This window comes from Bombina bombina, chromosome 3 (genome assembly GCF_027579735.1).
Source record: "Bombina bombina isolate aBomBom1 chromosome 3, aBomBom1.pri, whole genome shotgun sequence".
NCBI classification, from domain to species: Eukaryota; Metazoa; Chordata; class Amphibia; order Anura; family Bombinatoridae; genus Bombina; species Bombina bombina.
Window position 1 is genome coordinate 599,424,365 of NC_069501.1, and position 16,153 is coordinate 599,440,517.

General features: G+C 43.0%; 1 protein-coding gene across 1 annotated transcript in view; it reads right to left on the minus strand.

Annotated features, from left to right (window-relative positions):
- The window catches only part of SRRM1 (serine and arginine repetitive matrix 1), a gene marked incomplete in the record, with an annotated part of 533,145 nt that overhangs the window by 260,221 nt on the left and 256,771 nt on the right, over positions 1-16,153 (minus strand). The window contains 1 exon segment of the mRNA XM_053705381.1: positions 255-344. Within this exon segment, the coding sequence (XP_053561356.1) occupies positions 255-344 (90 nt within the window).

The following is a 16,153-nucleotide window of genomic DNA, read 5'->3' on the forward strand; positions in this document are numbered from 1 at the left end:
AGACCAGGTGTAAAATTCTTGCATAACATTTTATATTAAAATCTCAATGTGTTAACTGTGCCTTTACGGAAAGTTGAAAAGGCCTGTTTAGAAACTATTGGCTTTCTACAAAAAATGCTGCATTTGTTCATTCAATACAGAGTGGCATTAGAGGTTTTCTTCAAAAAGGGCTAAGAAAAAAAAAAAAAAAAAAAAAAAAAAGAAGAAGTTCAGTACACAGTTTGGGCGTTTAAAAAATTAAATGAAATTGGCACCTGAAGAGGACTGCTGATTTTGCCTTCTGTATTGTCGCCTCTGTTGCACAGAATCCAGCGTTCCCATTTTTCCACCTTTATCATCATCTTCTACGATGAAAAAAAAACAACAACAAAAAAAAAAAAACAGCTAATGTAACATAATTTATGTAAGAACTTCAGATAAATTAATTTATTTCATATTGGCAAGAGTCCATGAGCTAGTGACGTATGGGATACACATTCCTACCAGGAGGGGGCAAAGTTCCCCCAACCTCAAATGCCTATAAATACACCTCCCACCACAACCACAACTCAGTTTAACGAATAGCCAAGAAGTGAGGTGATAACACAAAGGAGTAAAAAAGCATACAAAAAAGGAACTGGAAATATTATTGTGCTTTTTTACAAAAAAAAAAATCAACAAACATAACCACCATAAAAAGGGTGGGCCTCGTAGACTCTTGCCAATATGAAAGAAATTAATTTATCAGGTAAGTTCTTACAGGAATTATGTTTTCTTTCATGTAATTAGCAAGAGTCCATGAGCTAGTGACGTATGGGATAGAAATACCCAAGATGTGGAAGTCCACAGAAGTGTCACTAGAGGGAGGGATAAAAAAAAGAGCTATTTCCACTGAGAAATTGAATCCACACAATAATTAAAGTTTCTCTCAAAAAACTTAAATCAAAAGCAGTAGAATCAAATTTGAAACAGCTGTCTGAAAAACTTTCTACTAAACACTGCTTCAGAAGAAGCAAATACATCAAAATGGTAAAAACAAAAGTATGCAAAGAAGAAAAAATTACTGATTTGCAAATTTGATGAACCTAAGCTTCATTCTGAAATAACCCAAGAAAAGGCGACTGAATTTAGTAGAATGAGCTGTAAATCTCTGAGGCGGAGCCTGGCCTGCCTCCAAATAAGCCTTGAAAAAAAAAAAAAGCTTTAACCAGGATGCCAAAGAAATGGCAGAGGCTTCCTAACCTTTTCTGGAACAAGAAAAACAACAAATAGACTAGAAGTCTTCTGAAAACCTAGAAACCTCAATATAGAATTATAAAGCTCTTACCACATTCAAAAGATGTAAAGAACTCAAAGAATTCTTTAGGATTAGTACACAAAGGAGGAACAACAATTTCTCTACTAATGTTGTTCAAATTCACAACTTTAGGGAAAAAAAGTCCACAAAACAACTTATCTAGATGGAAAAAAAAAACAAAAAAAAAAACAGATGAGACACAAGAGAGCTGATAAATCAGAAACTCTGGTAGGAGAAGAGATAATCAAAAGAAACATTTTCCAAGAAAGTAGATAATCTTCAAAGAAAATATAAGTTCAAAAGAAAAGCCTGCAAAATCTTTAACCCAAATAAGACTCCAAAAAAGGGGAAAATTAATTAATGAACAGGCTTGATACCAACCAAAGCCTTAACAAAAAGTAAATTTATGCTTACCTGATAAATTGATTTCTTCTATGATACGACGAGTCCACAGATTCATCCTTTACTTGTGGGATACAATACCAAAATACAGGACACGGATGAACGGGAGGGACAAGACAGATGCCTAAACAGAAGGCACCACTGCTTGAAGAACTTTTCTCCCAAAAAAAGCCTCCGAAGAAGCAAAAGTATCAAATTTGGAAAATTTGGAAAAGGTATGAAGGGAAGACCACGTTGCAGCCTTACAAATCTGTTCAAAAGAAGCATCGTTTTTAAAAGCCCATGTGGAAGCCACCGCTCTAGTAGAATGAGCTGTAATCCTTTCAGGAGGCTGCTGTCCAGCAGTCTCGTATGCTAAACGGATGATGCTTTTCAGCCAAAAAGAAAGAGGTAGCCGTAGCTTTTTGACCTCTACGCTTTCCAGAATAGACAACCTTAAAGTAAAACTTCAAGGCACGAACCACGTCCAAGTTATGTAACAGACGCTCCTTCTTAGAAGGGTTAGGACACAGAAGGAACAACAATTTCCTGATTAATATTCTTATTAGAAACAACCTTAGGAAGGAATCCAGGTTTGGTACGCAAAACCACCTTATCAGAATGGAATATAAGATAAGGCGAGTCGCATTGTAAAGCAGATAGCTCAGAAACTCTTCGAGCAGAAGAGATAGCAACTAAAAACAGAACTTTCCAAAAAAGAAGCTTAATATCTATGGAATGCATAGGTTCAAACTGAACCCCTTGAAGAACTTTAAGAACTAAATTCAAACTCCATAGCGGAGCAACAGTACTGCTCGAGGATCCCTTGATCTGGACCCCTAACAAGGAAGTTTGGCATTCTGACGAGATGCCATCAGATCCAATTCTGGTGTGCCCCATTGATGAATCAATTGTGCAAACTCCTCCGGATGGAGCTCCCACTCCCCCGGATGAAAAGTCTGACGACTTAGAAAATCCGCTTCCCAGTTCTCCACTCCTGGGATATAGATAGATGGCAAGAGTGAGTCGCTGCCCATCAATGATTTTTGAAACCTCCATCATCGCTAGAGAACTCTTTGTTCCCCCTTGATGATTGATATATGCTACAGTTGTGATATTTTCTGACTGGAATCTTATGAATTTGGCTGAAGCGCGTTGAATATCGCTCTCAGTTCTAGAATATTTATTGGAAGGAGAGCCTCCTCCTGAGTCCACACACCCTGCGCCTTCAGGGAATTCCAGACTGCACCCCAGCCCAAGAGGCTGGCGTGCGTCGTCACTATGACCCACTCTGGCCTGCGGAAACATTCCCTTGGACAGATGATCCTGTGACAACCACCAAAGAAGAGAGGGTCTCTGGTTTCTTGATCCAGATTTATCTGAGGAGATAAATTTGCATAATCCCCATTCCACTGTTTGAGCATGCACAGTTGCAGTGGTCTGAGATGCAAGCGAGCCAACAGAACTATGTCCATTGCCGCTACCATTAGTCCGATTACCTCCATACACTGAGCCATTGACGGCCGAGGAATGGAATGAAGTGCTCGGCAGGTGGTTAAGATCTTTGATTTTCTGACCTCCGTCAGAAAAATTTTCATATCTACCGAGTCTATCAGAGTTCCTAGGAATGGAATGCTTGTGAGAGGGACAAGTGAACGCTTCTTTATGTTCACCTTCCACCCGTGAGATCTTAGTTCAGTTCCGACTGATGCGGAAGTTAAGAAGCAGCGGTCCTAAGACTGCTGCTCCTTAACTCGTCCGCCACCTCTGTCAGCATTTATCGATGGGCGGCAGACATGATTCGCTATAGCGGATCATGTCTGTCCGCACCTACATAAATAGACCTCTTTATCTGATCCACACAGCTAGAATGTTTTAAGGATTATATGTCTTCAACAGAAAAGCCAACACAATGTCCGTGTGAGATTTGGTTAGCTGGTAAGTTGACGCCTGAATCAAGATATCGTCCAGATAGGGCGCCACTGCTATGCCCCGCAGCCATAGAACCGCCAGAAGGGACCCTGGCACCTTTGTGAAAATTCTGGGAGCTGTGGCCAACCTGAAAGGAAGGGCCACAAACTGGTAATGCTTGTCCAGGAAGGCGAACCTGAGGAACTGGTGATGATCTTTGTGGATAGGAATGTGAAGATACGCATCCTTCAAATCCACGGTGGTCATATATTGACCCTCCTGGATCATTGGTAAAATTGTCAGAATGGTCTCCATCTTGAAGGATGGGACTCTGAGAAATTTGTTTAGAATTTTGAGATCTAAAATCGGTCTGAAGGTTCCCTCTTTTTTGGGAACCACGAACAGATTGGAGTAAAACCCCTGTTCTGCTTTTGGAACTGGGCAGATTACACCCATAGTATATAGGTCTTTTACACAGCGTAAGAACGCCTCTCTTTTTGTCTGGTTTACAGACAAACATGAAAGATGAAATCTCCCCCTTGGAGAATCTTTGAATTCTAGATGATACCCCCTGGGTCACAATTTCTAAAGCCCAGGAATCCTGAACGTCTTGCCCAAGCGAAGAGAGAAAGTCTGCCCCCTACTAGAACCGGTCCCGGATTGGGGGCTGCCCCTTCATGCTGTCTTGGTAGCAGCAGCGGGCTTCTTGGCCTGTCTACTTTTATTCCAGGTCTGGTTAGGTCTCCAGACTGACTTGGATTGAGCAAAATTCCCCATCTGCTTTGTGGCAGGGGCGGTAGAGGGACCACCTTTGAAGTTTCGAAAGGAACGAAAATTATTTTGTTTGGCCCTCATTCTATTTGTCTTATCCTGAGGAAGGGCATGGCCTTTTCCTCCAGTGATGTCTGAAATGATCTCTTTCAGTTCAGGCCCGAATAGGGTCTTACCTTTGAAAGGAATAGCTAACAGCTTAGATTTTGATGACACATCAGCAGACCAGGACTTAAGCCATAACGCTCTGCGTGCTAAAATGGCAAAACCTGAATTCTTTGCCGCTAATTTAGCCAGTTGAAAAGCGGCATCTGTAATAAAAGAATTAGCTAGCTTGAGAGCCTTAATTCTATCTAAAATATCATATAATGCAGTCTCAACCTTAAGAGCCTCGAACCAAAAAGCAGCTGCAGTAGTTACAGGAACAATGCACGCTATAGGTTGTAGAAGAAAACCCTGATGAATAAACAATTTCTTTAGAAGACCCTCTATTTTTTTTATCCATAGGATCTTTGAAAGCACAACTGTCCTCAATAGGTATAGTTGTATGCTTAGCCAGGGTAGAAATAGCTCCCTCCACCTTAGGGACCGACCGTCTGCCACAAGTCCTGCATGGTGTCTGATATGGGAAACATTTTCTTACAAGTAGGAGGGGGAGAGAACGGAATGCCTGGTCTATCCCATTCCTTAGTAACAATGTACGAAATCCTTTTAGGGACCGGAAAAAAATTAGTGTAAGTAGGGACCTCTAGAAATTTATCTATTTTACACAATTTCTCTGGTGGAATTACAATAGGGTCACAATTATCCAGAGTCGCCAAAAACCTCCTTGAGCAACAAGCGGAGGTGTTCAAGCTTAAACTTAAAGGCCGTCATATCTGAGTCTGTTTGAGGGAACATCATTCCTGAATCAGAAAGCTCTCCCCTCAGACAGCAATTCCCCCACCCCCAAATCAGAACATTGTGAGGGTACATCGGAGATGGCCAATAAAGCGTCAGAGGGCTCAGCATTTACTGTAATACCGAACCTACTGCGCTTCCCCTGCAAACCGGGCAGTTTAGATAATACCTCTGTGAGGGTAGTAGCCATAACTGCGGCCATATCTTGCAGGGTGAAAGAATTAGACGCACTAGAAGTACTTGGCGTCGCTTGGGCGGGCGTTAAAGGTTGCGACACTTGGGGAGAGGTAGATGGCATAACCGGATTCTCTTCTGACAGAGAATCATCCTGAGACATACTTTTATCAGCTAAAATATGCAATGCAAGGCCCTTTCAGTACATGAGACATTTTAAGTGGGGTTTCCACAATGGCTTCTAAACACATGGAACATTGGCTTTCCTCAATGTCAGACATGTTGAACAGGCTAATAATGACCACAAACAAGCTTGAAAACACTTAAGTGAAAAAAACACAATTTATGCTTACCTGATAAATGTATTTCTCTTGTGGTGTATCCAGTCTACGGATCATCCATTACTTGTGGGATATTCTCATTCCCAACAGGAAGTTGCAAGAGGACACCCACAGCAGAGCCGTTATATAGCTCCTCCCCTAACTGCCATATCCAGTAATTCGACCGAAAACACGCAGAGAAAGGAGAAACCATAGGATGCAGTGGTGACTGTAGTTTAAATGAAAAAATTACCTGCCTTAAATTGACAGGGCAGGCCGTGGACTGGATACACCACAAGAGAAATAAATTTATCAGGTAAGCATAAATTAGGTTCTCTTGTAAGGTGTATCCAGTCCACGGATAATCCATTACTTGTGGGATACCAATACCAAAGCTAAAGTACACGGATGAAGGGAGGGACAAGGCAGGTACTTAAACGGAAGGTACCACTGCCTGTAAAACCTTTCTCCCAAAAATAGCCTCCGAAGAAGCAAAAGTATAAAATTTGTAGAATTTGGAAAAAGTATGAAGCGAAGACCAAGTCGCCGTCTTGCAAATCTGTTCAACAGAAGCCTCATTTTTAAAGGCCCAAGTGGAAGCCACAGCTCTAGTAGAATGAGCTGTAATCCTTTCAGGAGGCTGCTGTCCAGCAGTCTCATAGGCTAAGCGGATTATGCTTCTTAGCCAAAAAGAAAGAGGTTGCCGAAGCCTTTTGACCTCTCCTCTGTCCAGAGTAGACAACAAACAAAGCAGATGTTTGACAAAAATCTTTAGTAGCTTGTAAGTAAAACTTTAAAGCACGAACCACGTCCAGATTGTGTAATAGACGTTCCTTCTTTGAAGAAGGATTAGGACACAAGGATGGAACAACAATCTCTTGATTGATATTCTTGTTAGATACCACCTTAGGTAAAAACCCAGGTTTGGTACGCAGGACTACCTTATCCGTATGGAAGATCAGATAAGGAGAATCACATTGTAAAGCAGATAACTCGGAGACTCTACAAGCCGAGGAAATAGCTACCAAAAAAATAACTTTCCAAGATAAAAGTTTGATATCTATGGAATGAAGAGGTTCAAACGGAACTCCTTGAAGAACCTTAAGAACCAAATTTAAGCTCCATGGGGGAGCAACAGGTTTAAACACAGGCTTGATTCTAACCAAAGCCTGACAAAATGCCTGAACGTCTGGAACATCTGCCAGACGCTTGTGCAAAAACATAATTTATGCTTACCTGATAAATTTATTTCTCTTGTAGTGTAGTCAGTCCACGGGTCATCCATTACTTATGGAATATATCTCTTCCTAACAGGAAGCTGCAAGAGGATCACCCAAGCAGAGCTGCTATATAGCTCCTCCCCTCACATGTCATATTCAGTCATTCGACCAAAGCAGACGAGAAAGGAGAAGCCATAGGGTGCAGTGGTGACTGGAGTTTAATTAAAATTTAGATCTGACTTAAAGACAGGGCGGGCCGTGGACCGACTACACTACAAGAGAAATAAATTTATCAGGTAAGCATAAATTATGTTTTCTCTTGTTAAGTGTAGTCAGTCCACGGGTCATCCATTACTTATGGAATACCAATACCAAAGCTAAAGTACACGGATGAAGGGAGGGACAAGGCAGGAACATTAAACAGAAGGAACCACTGCCTGAAGTACCTTTCTCCCAAAAATAGCCTCCGAAGAAGCAAAAGTGTCAAATTTGTAAAATTTTGAAAAAGTGTGAAGTGAAAACCAAGTTGCAGCCTTGCAAATCTGTTCAACAGAGGCCTCATTTTTAAAGGCCCAGGTGGAAGCCACAGCTCTAGTAGAATGAGCTGTAATCCTTTCAGGAGGCTGCTGTCCAGCAGTCTCATAGGCTAAACGTATTATGCTACGAAGCCAAAAAAAGAGAGAGAGGTAGCTGAAGCCTTTTGACCTCTTCTCTGTCCAGAGTAAACGACAAACAGGGAAGAAGTTTGACGAAAATCTTTAGTTGCCTGCAAATAGAACTTCAGGGCACGGACTACGTCCAGATTATGCAAAAGTCGTTCCTTCTTTGAAGAAGGGTTAGGACACAGTGATGGAACAACAATCTCTTGATTGATATTCCTGTTAGTAACTACCTTAGGTAAGAACCCAGGTTTAGTACGCAGAACTACCTTGTCTGAATGAAAAATCAGATAAGGAGAATCACAATGTAAGGCAGATAACTCAGAAACTCTTCGAGCCGAGGAAATAGCCATCAAAAACAGAACCTTCCAGGATAACAGCTTGATATCAATAGAATAAAGGGGTTCAAATAGAACACCTTGAAGAACGTTAAGAACTAAGTTTAAGCTCCACGGCGGAGCAACAGTCTTAAACACAGGCTTAATCCTAGCTAAAGCCTGACAAAAAGCCTGAACGTCTGGAACTTCAGCCAGACGTTTGTGTAGAATAGACAGAGCAGAAATCTGTCCCTTTAACGAACTAGCAGATAAGCCCTTTTCTAAACCCTCTTGTAGAAAGGACAATATCCTAGGAATCCTAACCTTACTCCATGAGTAACTCTTGGATTCGCACCAATATAAATATTTACGCCATATCTTATGGTAAATTTTTATGGTAACAGGCTTCCTAGCCTGTATTAAGGTATCAATAACCGACTCCGAGAAGCCACGCTTTGATAGAATCAAGCGTTCAATCTCCATGCAGTCAGCCTCAGACAAATTAGATTTGGATGGTTGAAAGGACCCTGAATTAGAAGGTCCTGTCTCAGAGGCAGAGACCACGGTGGACAGGACGACATGTCCACTAGGTCTGCATACCAGGTCCTGCGTGGCCACGCAGGCGCTATCAGAATCACAGAAGCTCTCTCCTGTTTGATCTTGGCAATCAAACGAGGAAGCATCGGGAATGGTGGAAACACATAAGCCATGTTGAAGACCCAAGGGGCTGTCAGAGCATCTATCAGCACCGCTCCCGGGTCCCTGGACCTGGATCCGTAACAAGGAAGCTTGGCGTTCTGGCGAGACGCCATGAGATCCAGATCTGGTTTGCCCCAACGATGAATCAGTTGAGCAAAGACCTCCGGATGAAGTTCCCACTCCCCCGGATGAAAAGTCTGGCGACTTAGAAAATCCGCCTCCCAGTTCTCCACGCCTGGGATGTAAATCGCTGACAGGTGGCAAGAGTGAGACTCTGCCCAGCGAATTATCTTTGAGACTTCCAACATCGCTAGGGAACTTCTGGTTCCCCCTTGATGGTTGATGTAAGCCACAGTCGTGATGTTGTCCGACTGAAATCTGATGAACCTCAGAGTTGCTAACTGAGGCCAAGCTAGGAGAGCATTGAATATTGCTCTTAATTCCAGAATATTTATTGGGAGGAGTTTCTCCTCCTGAGTCCATAATCCCTGAGCCTTCAGGGAGTTCCAGACTGCGCCCCAGCCTAGAAGGCTGGCGTCAGTTACAATCGTCCAATCTGGCTTGCGAAAGGTCATCCCCTTGGACAGATGTGGCCGAGAAAGCCACCATAGAAGAGAATCTCTGGTCTCTTGATCCAGATTTAGCAGGGGGGACAAATCTGAGTAATCCCCGTTCCACTGACTTAGCATGCACAATTGCAGCGGTCTGAGATGCAGGCGCGCAAATGGTACTATGTCCATTGCCGCTACCATTAAGCCGATTACTTCCATGCACTGAGCTACTGACGGGTGTGGAATGGAATGAAGGACACGGCAAGCATTTAGAAGTTTTGATAACATGGCCTCTGTCAGGTAAATTTTCATCTCTACAGAATCTATAAGAGTCCCTAGAAAGGGAACCCTTGTAAGTGGTAATAGAGAACTCTTTTCCACGTTCACCTTCCACCCATGCGACCTCAGAAATGCCAGAACTATCTCTGTATGAGACTTGGCAGTTTGAAAACTTGACGCTTGTATCAGAATGTCGTCTAGGTACGGAGTCACCGCTATGCCTCGCGGTCTTAGTACCGCCAGAAGTGAGCCCAGAACTTTTGTAAAGATTCTTGAAGCCGTAGCTAATCCGAAGGGAAGAGCTACAAACTGGTAATGCCTGTCTAGGAAAGCAAATCTTAGGTACCGATAATGATCCTTGTGAATCGGTATGTGAAGGTAGGCATCCTTTAAGTCCACTGTGGTCATGTACTGACCCTCTTGGATCATGGGAAGGATGGTTCGAATAGTTTCCATTTTGAATGATGGAACTCTTAGGAATTTGTTTAGGATTTTTAAGTCCAAGATTGGTCTGAAGGTTCCCTCTTTCTTGGGAACCACAAATAGATTTGAATAGAATCCTTGCCCGTGTTCCGTCCGCGGAACTGGGTGGATCACCCCCATTAGTAAGAGGTCTTGTACACAGCGTAGAAACGCCTCTTTCTTTATTTGGTTTGCTGATAACCTTGAAAGATGAAATCTCCCTCGTGGAGGAGAAGTTTTGAAGTCCAGGAGATATCCCTGATATATGATCTCCAACGCCCAGGGATCCTGGACATCTCTTGCCCAAGCCTGGGCGAAGAGACAAAGTCTGCCCCCCACTAGATCCGTTTCCGGATAGGGGGCCCTCTCTTCATGCTGTCTTAGGGGCAGCAGCAGGTTTCTTGGCCTGCTTGCCCTTGTTCCAGGAATGGTTAACTTTCCAGCCCTGCCTGTAACGAGCAACAGCTCCTTCCTGTTTTGGAGCGGAGGAAGTTGATGCTGCTCCTGCCTTGAAGTTACGAAAGGCACGAAAATTAGACTGTTTGGCCTTTGATTTGGCAATGTCCTGAGGTAGAGCATGGCCCTTACCTCCCGTAATGTCAGCTATAATTTCTTTCAAGCCGGGCCCGAATAAGGTCTGCCCTTAGAAAGGAATATTAAGCAATTTAGATTTAGAAGTCACGTCAGCTGACCAGGATTTAAGCCATAGCGCTTTGCGCGCTTGGATGGCGAATCCGGAGTTCTTAGCCGTAAGTTTGGTTAAATGTACGACGGCATCAGAAACAAATGCGTTAGCTAGCTTAAGTGCTTTAAGCTTGTTCATAATTTCATCCAATGGAGCTGTGCGAATGGCCTCTTCCAGAGACTCAAACCAGAATGCCGCCGCAGCAGTGACAGGCGCAATGCATGCAAGGGGCTGTAAGATAAAACCTTGTTGAACAAACATTTTCTTAAGGTAACCCTCTAATTTCTTATCCATTGGATCTAAAAAGGCACAACTATCCTCCACCGGGATAGTGGTACGCTTAGCTAAAGTAGAAACTGCTCCCTCCACCTTAGGGACCGTCTGCCATAAGTCTCGTGTGGTGGCGTCTATAGGAAACATTTTCCTAAATATGGGAGGAGGGGAAAAAGGCACACCAGGTCTATCCCACTCCTTGCTAATAATCTCTGTAAGCCTTTTAGGTATAGGAAACACGTCAGTACACACCGGTACCGCATAGTATCTATCCACCCTACATAATTTTTCTGGAATTGCAACCATGTTACAATCATTCAGAGCCGCCTATACCTCCCCTAGCAATATGCGGAGATTCTCAAGCTTAAATTTAAAATTAGAAATCTCTGAATCCAGTCTCCCTGGATCAGATCCGTCACCCATAGAATGAAGCTCTCCGTCTTCATGTTCTGCAAACTGTGACGCAGTATCTGACATGGCTCTCACCTCATCCGCGCGCTCTGTCCTTAACCCAGAGCTATCGCGCTTGCCTCTTAATTCTGGCAATTTAGATAATACTTCTGTCATAACAGTAGCCATGTCTTGCAAAGTGATTTGTAAGGGCCTCCCTGATGTACTTGGCGCCACAAAATCACGCACCTCCTGAGCAGGAGGCGAAGGTACTGACACGCGAGGAGAGTTAGTCGGCATAACTTCCCCCTCGTTGTCTGGTGATAATTTCTTTACATGTAAAGATTGACTTTTATTTAAAGTAACATCAATGCAATTAGTACACAAATTTCTATTGGGCTCCACATTGGCCTTTAAACATAGTGAACAAAGATTCATCTGTGTCAGACATGTTTAAAACAGACTAGCAATGAGACTAGCAAGCTTGGAAATACTTTTCTAAATAAATTTACAAGCAATATAAAAAACGCTACTGTGCCTTTAAGAAGCACAAAAAGCTGTCACAGTTGAAATAATGAACCAAAATAGTTATAGCAACCAATTTTTCACAGTAAATGTATTAAGTTAGCAAAGGATTGCACCCACCAGATGGATGATTAACCCCTTAATACCCAAAAACGGATAACAATTTAATAATTAACGTTTTTATTACAGTCAAAACACACTGTCACAGGTCTGCTGTGACTGATTACCTCCCTCAAAATGATTTTTGAAGACCCCTGAGCTCTCTAGAGACGATCTGGATCATGGAGGATGAAGTAGACAGATTGTGACTGAATTTTTACTGCGCAAAAAAGCGCTAAAATAGGCCCCTCCCACTCATATTACAACAGGGGGGAAGCTCAGATAACTGTTTCTATGCAGAAAACAAAGATGGCCATGTGGTAAAAATCATGCCCCAATAAGTTTTATCACCAAGTACCTCACAAAAAAACGATTAACATGCCAGTAAACGTTTTAAACATACATTTGAAAAGTTATGAATTGTTATTAATAAGCCTGCTACCAGTCGCTTTTACTGCAGTTAAGGCTCATACATTATTTCAGTATTAACAGTATTTTCAGAGTCAATTCCATTCCTTAGAAAAATACATTCAGTGTACACACACTCATCAGCCTAATACCAGTCGCTATCACTGCATTTAAGGCTGAACTTACTTTACATTGGTATCAGCAGTATTTTCTCAGTCAATTCCATTCCTCAGAAAAATAATTTACTGCACATACCTCATTTGCAGGTGGGCCCTGCATGCTATTCCCCTTTTCTCAAGTTACCTCACTCCTCAGATGAGAACAGCCAGTGGATCTTAGTTACGTCTGCTAAGATCATAGAAAACGCAGGCAGATTCTTCTTCTAATGCTGCCTGAGAACAAACAGCACACTCCGGTGCCATTTAAAATAACAAACTTTTGATTGTAGAAATAAACTAAGTTAAAAAACACCACAGACCTCTCACAGCGACCTATCTTTAGTTAGGCTGCAAGAGAATGACTGAATATGACATGTGAGGGGAGGAGCTATATAGCAGCTCTGCTTGGGTGATCCTCTTGCAGCTTCCTGTTAGGAAGAGATATATTCCATAAGTAATGGATCACCCGTGGACTGACTACACTTAACAAGAGAAAGAATAGACAGAGCAGAAATCTGTCCTTTTAAGGAACTAGCTGAAAATCCTTTTTCCAAACCATCTTGAAGAAAGGATAATATTCTGGGAATCCTGACCTTACTCCATGAGTAACCTTTGGATTCACACCAATAAAGATATTTACGCCATATCTTATGGTAAATTTTCCTGGTAACAGGCTTTCGTGCCTGTATTAAGGTATCAATGACTGACTTGGAAAAGCCACGCTGTCACGCTCAGCTGCTGGGAAGCTCTGTAGTCCTCTCTGTGTGCTTGATTGACAGGTGCCTGAGCCACCCCTTCCTGATGATGTCACAACCAGGCTTTTTATTCTTGGCTTCCTGTTTCTCCAGTGCCAGTTTGTTTGTTAACTTTTTGGCTTCTGATAGGATTTCGCTGAGGAATCTCTCTAACTGCTGCTTTTCTGTTGCCAATCTCTTCAAGGATTTACTATGCTGGATTAACCTTCAACCTCCTGATTACCTGTCTCCAAACAATGCAAGTACTGTTTGTTTTGTGAAACTTTCAAACTTCCTGTTTACCTGCTGCAAACCCTGCATATTCAGACTACTCTGTGTACTGCCAAACTATTCAAATACTGTTATTTCTGTGAAACCTTCAATCTGCATGTTTACCTGTTTCCAAACTCTGCAAATACAATTATTCAGTTAAAACCTTCAAACTGCTTGATATCCTGTTGCCAATCTCAACAAGTACTGATTAATCTGTGTTACCCTCCAAACTACCAGTTTACCTGTTGCTATCTCTGCAAGTTCTGACAACACAGTGTTAACCTTCAAACTACCTGATTACATGTTGTTAATTCTGCAAGTTCTGACTACACAGTGTTTACCCTCAAACTGCCTGATTACCTGTTGCATACTCTGCAAAGACTGTCTACACAGTGTTAACTTTCAGACTGCCTGATAACAAATGACCTACTCCTGCATTATTAACTGTTTATTGTTTTACCCTTCTTCTGTCTGAGTATAAGTGGACTATCCCTGCTCTCCTGATACTGTGGAAGACATTTCCTGAAACAAGTTCCTTATTCAGAAGTCTATATGGCTGATATCATGAATTACTTTGGCACAGGCTAACCCTGCTCCATGTCGTGAGTACTTTGTTTTTTGGAGGTTGCCGTGGGGTCACGTCCTGGATTAAACTCAGAGTGCAAGGGTGTTGTTTAAGTTCGCCCTAGCATTTGGGTCTTCTTCTGGACATTTCCTAACCTGACACACGCTTTGATAAAATCAAGCGTTCAATCTCCAAGCAGTCAGTCTCAGAGAAATTAGATTTGGATGGTTGAAAGGACCCTGAAGTAGAAGGTCCTGTCTCAGAGGCAGAGTCCATGGTGGAAAGGATGACATGTCCACCGGATCTGCATACCAGGTCCTGCGTGGCCACGCAGGTGCTATCAAAATCACAGATGCTCTCTCCTGCTTGACCTTGGCAATCAGTCGAGGAAGCAGAGGAAACGGTGGAAGCTTGGCGTTCTGGCGAGACGCCATGAGATCAAATTCTGGTTTGCCCCAACGATGAATCAATTGGGCAAACACCTCCGGATGGAGTTCCCACTCTCCCGGAAGAAAAGTCTGACGACTTAGAAAATCCGCCTCCCAGTTCTCTATGCCTGGGATATGGATAGCTGATAGGTGGCAAGAGTGAATCTCTGCCCAGCGAATTATCTTTGAGACTTCTAACATCGCTAGGGAACTTCTTGCTCCCCCTTAATGGTTGATGTAAGCCACAGTCGTGATGTTGTCCGACTGAAATCTGATGTACCTCAGAGTTGCTGAGGCCAAGCCAGAAGAACATTGAATATCGCTCTTAGTTCCAGAATATTTATTGGAAGGAGTGTCTCCTGAGTCCACGATCCCTGAGCCTTCAGGGAGTTCCAGACTGCAGCCCAACCTAGAAGGCTGACTTATGTTGTTACAATTGTCCAATCTGGCCTGCGAAAGGTCATACCTTTGGACAGATGGACCCGAGAGCCACCAGAGAAGAGAATCCCTGGTCTCTTGATGCAGATTTAGTAGAGGGGACAAATCTGTGTAATCCCCGTTCCAGTGACTGGGCATGCATAGTTGCAGCGGTCTGAGATGTAAGCATGCAAACAGCACTATGTCCATTGCCACTACCATTAAGCCGATTATTTCCATGCACTGAGCCACCGAAGGGTGCGGAATGGAATGAAGAACATGGCAGGAATTTAGAAGCTTTGATAACCTGGACTCAGTCAGGTAAATTTTCATTTCTACAGAATCTATCAGAGTCCCTAGGAAGGAAACTCTTGTGAGTGGAGATAGAGAACTCTTTTCCTCGTTCACTTTCCACCCATGCGATCTCAGAAATGCCAGTACTATTTCCGTATGAGACTTGGCAATTTGGAAGTTTGACGCCTGTATCAGGATGTCGTCTAAATAAGGGGCCACTGATATGCCCCACGGTCTTAGGACCGCCAGAAGCGACCCCAGAACCTTCGTAAAGATTCTTGGAGCTGTAGCCAATCCAAAAGGAAGGGCTACAAACTGGTAATGCCTGTCTAAAAAGGCAAACCTGAGAAACCGATGATGATCTTTGTGTATCGGAATGTGAAGATAAGCATCCTTTAAATCCACTGTAGTCATATATTGACCCTCCTGGATCATAGGTAGGATGGTACGAATAGTCTCCATCTTGAATGATGGAACTCTGAGGAATTTGTTTAAGATCTTTAGATCCAAAATTGGTCTGAAGGTTCCCTCTTTTTTGGGAACCACAGATTTGAGTAAAAACCCTGTCCCTGTTCCTCCTTTGAAACTGGATGGATCACTCCCATAACTAGGAGGTCTCGTACACAGTGTAAGAATGCCTCTCTCTTTATCTGGTTTGCAGATAATTGTGAAAGGTGAAATCTCCCTTTTGGGGGGGAAGCTTTGAAGTCCAGAAGATATCCCTGGGATATAATTTCCAGCGCCCAGGGATCCTGGACATCTCTTGCCCACGCCTGGGCAAAGAGTGAAAGTCTGCCCCCTACTAGATCAGTTACCGGGAGGGGGCCGTTCCTTCATGCTGTCTTAGAGGCAGCAGCAGGCTTTTTGGCCTGCTTACCTTTGTTCCAGGTCTGGTTTGGTTTCCAGACCGTCTTGGACTGAGCAAAAGTTCCCTCTTGTTTTGCATTAGAGGAAGTTGATGCCGCACCTGCCTTGAAGTTTCGA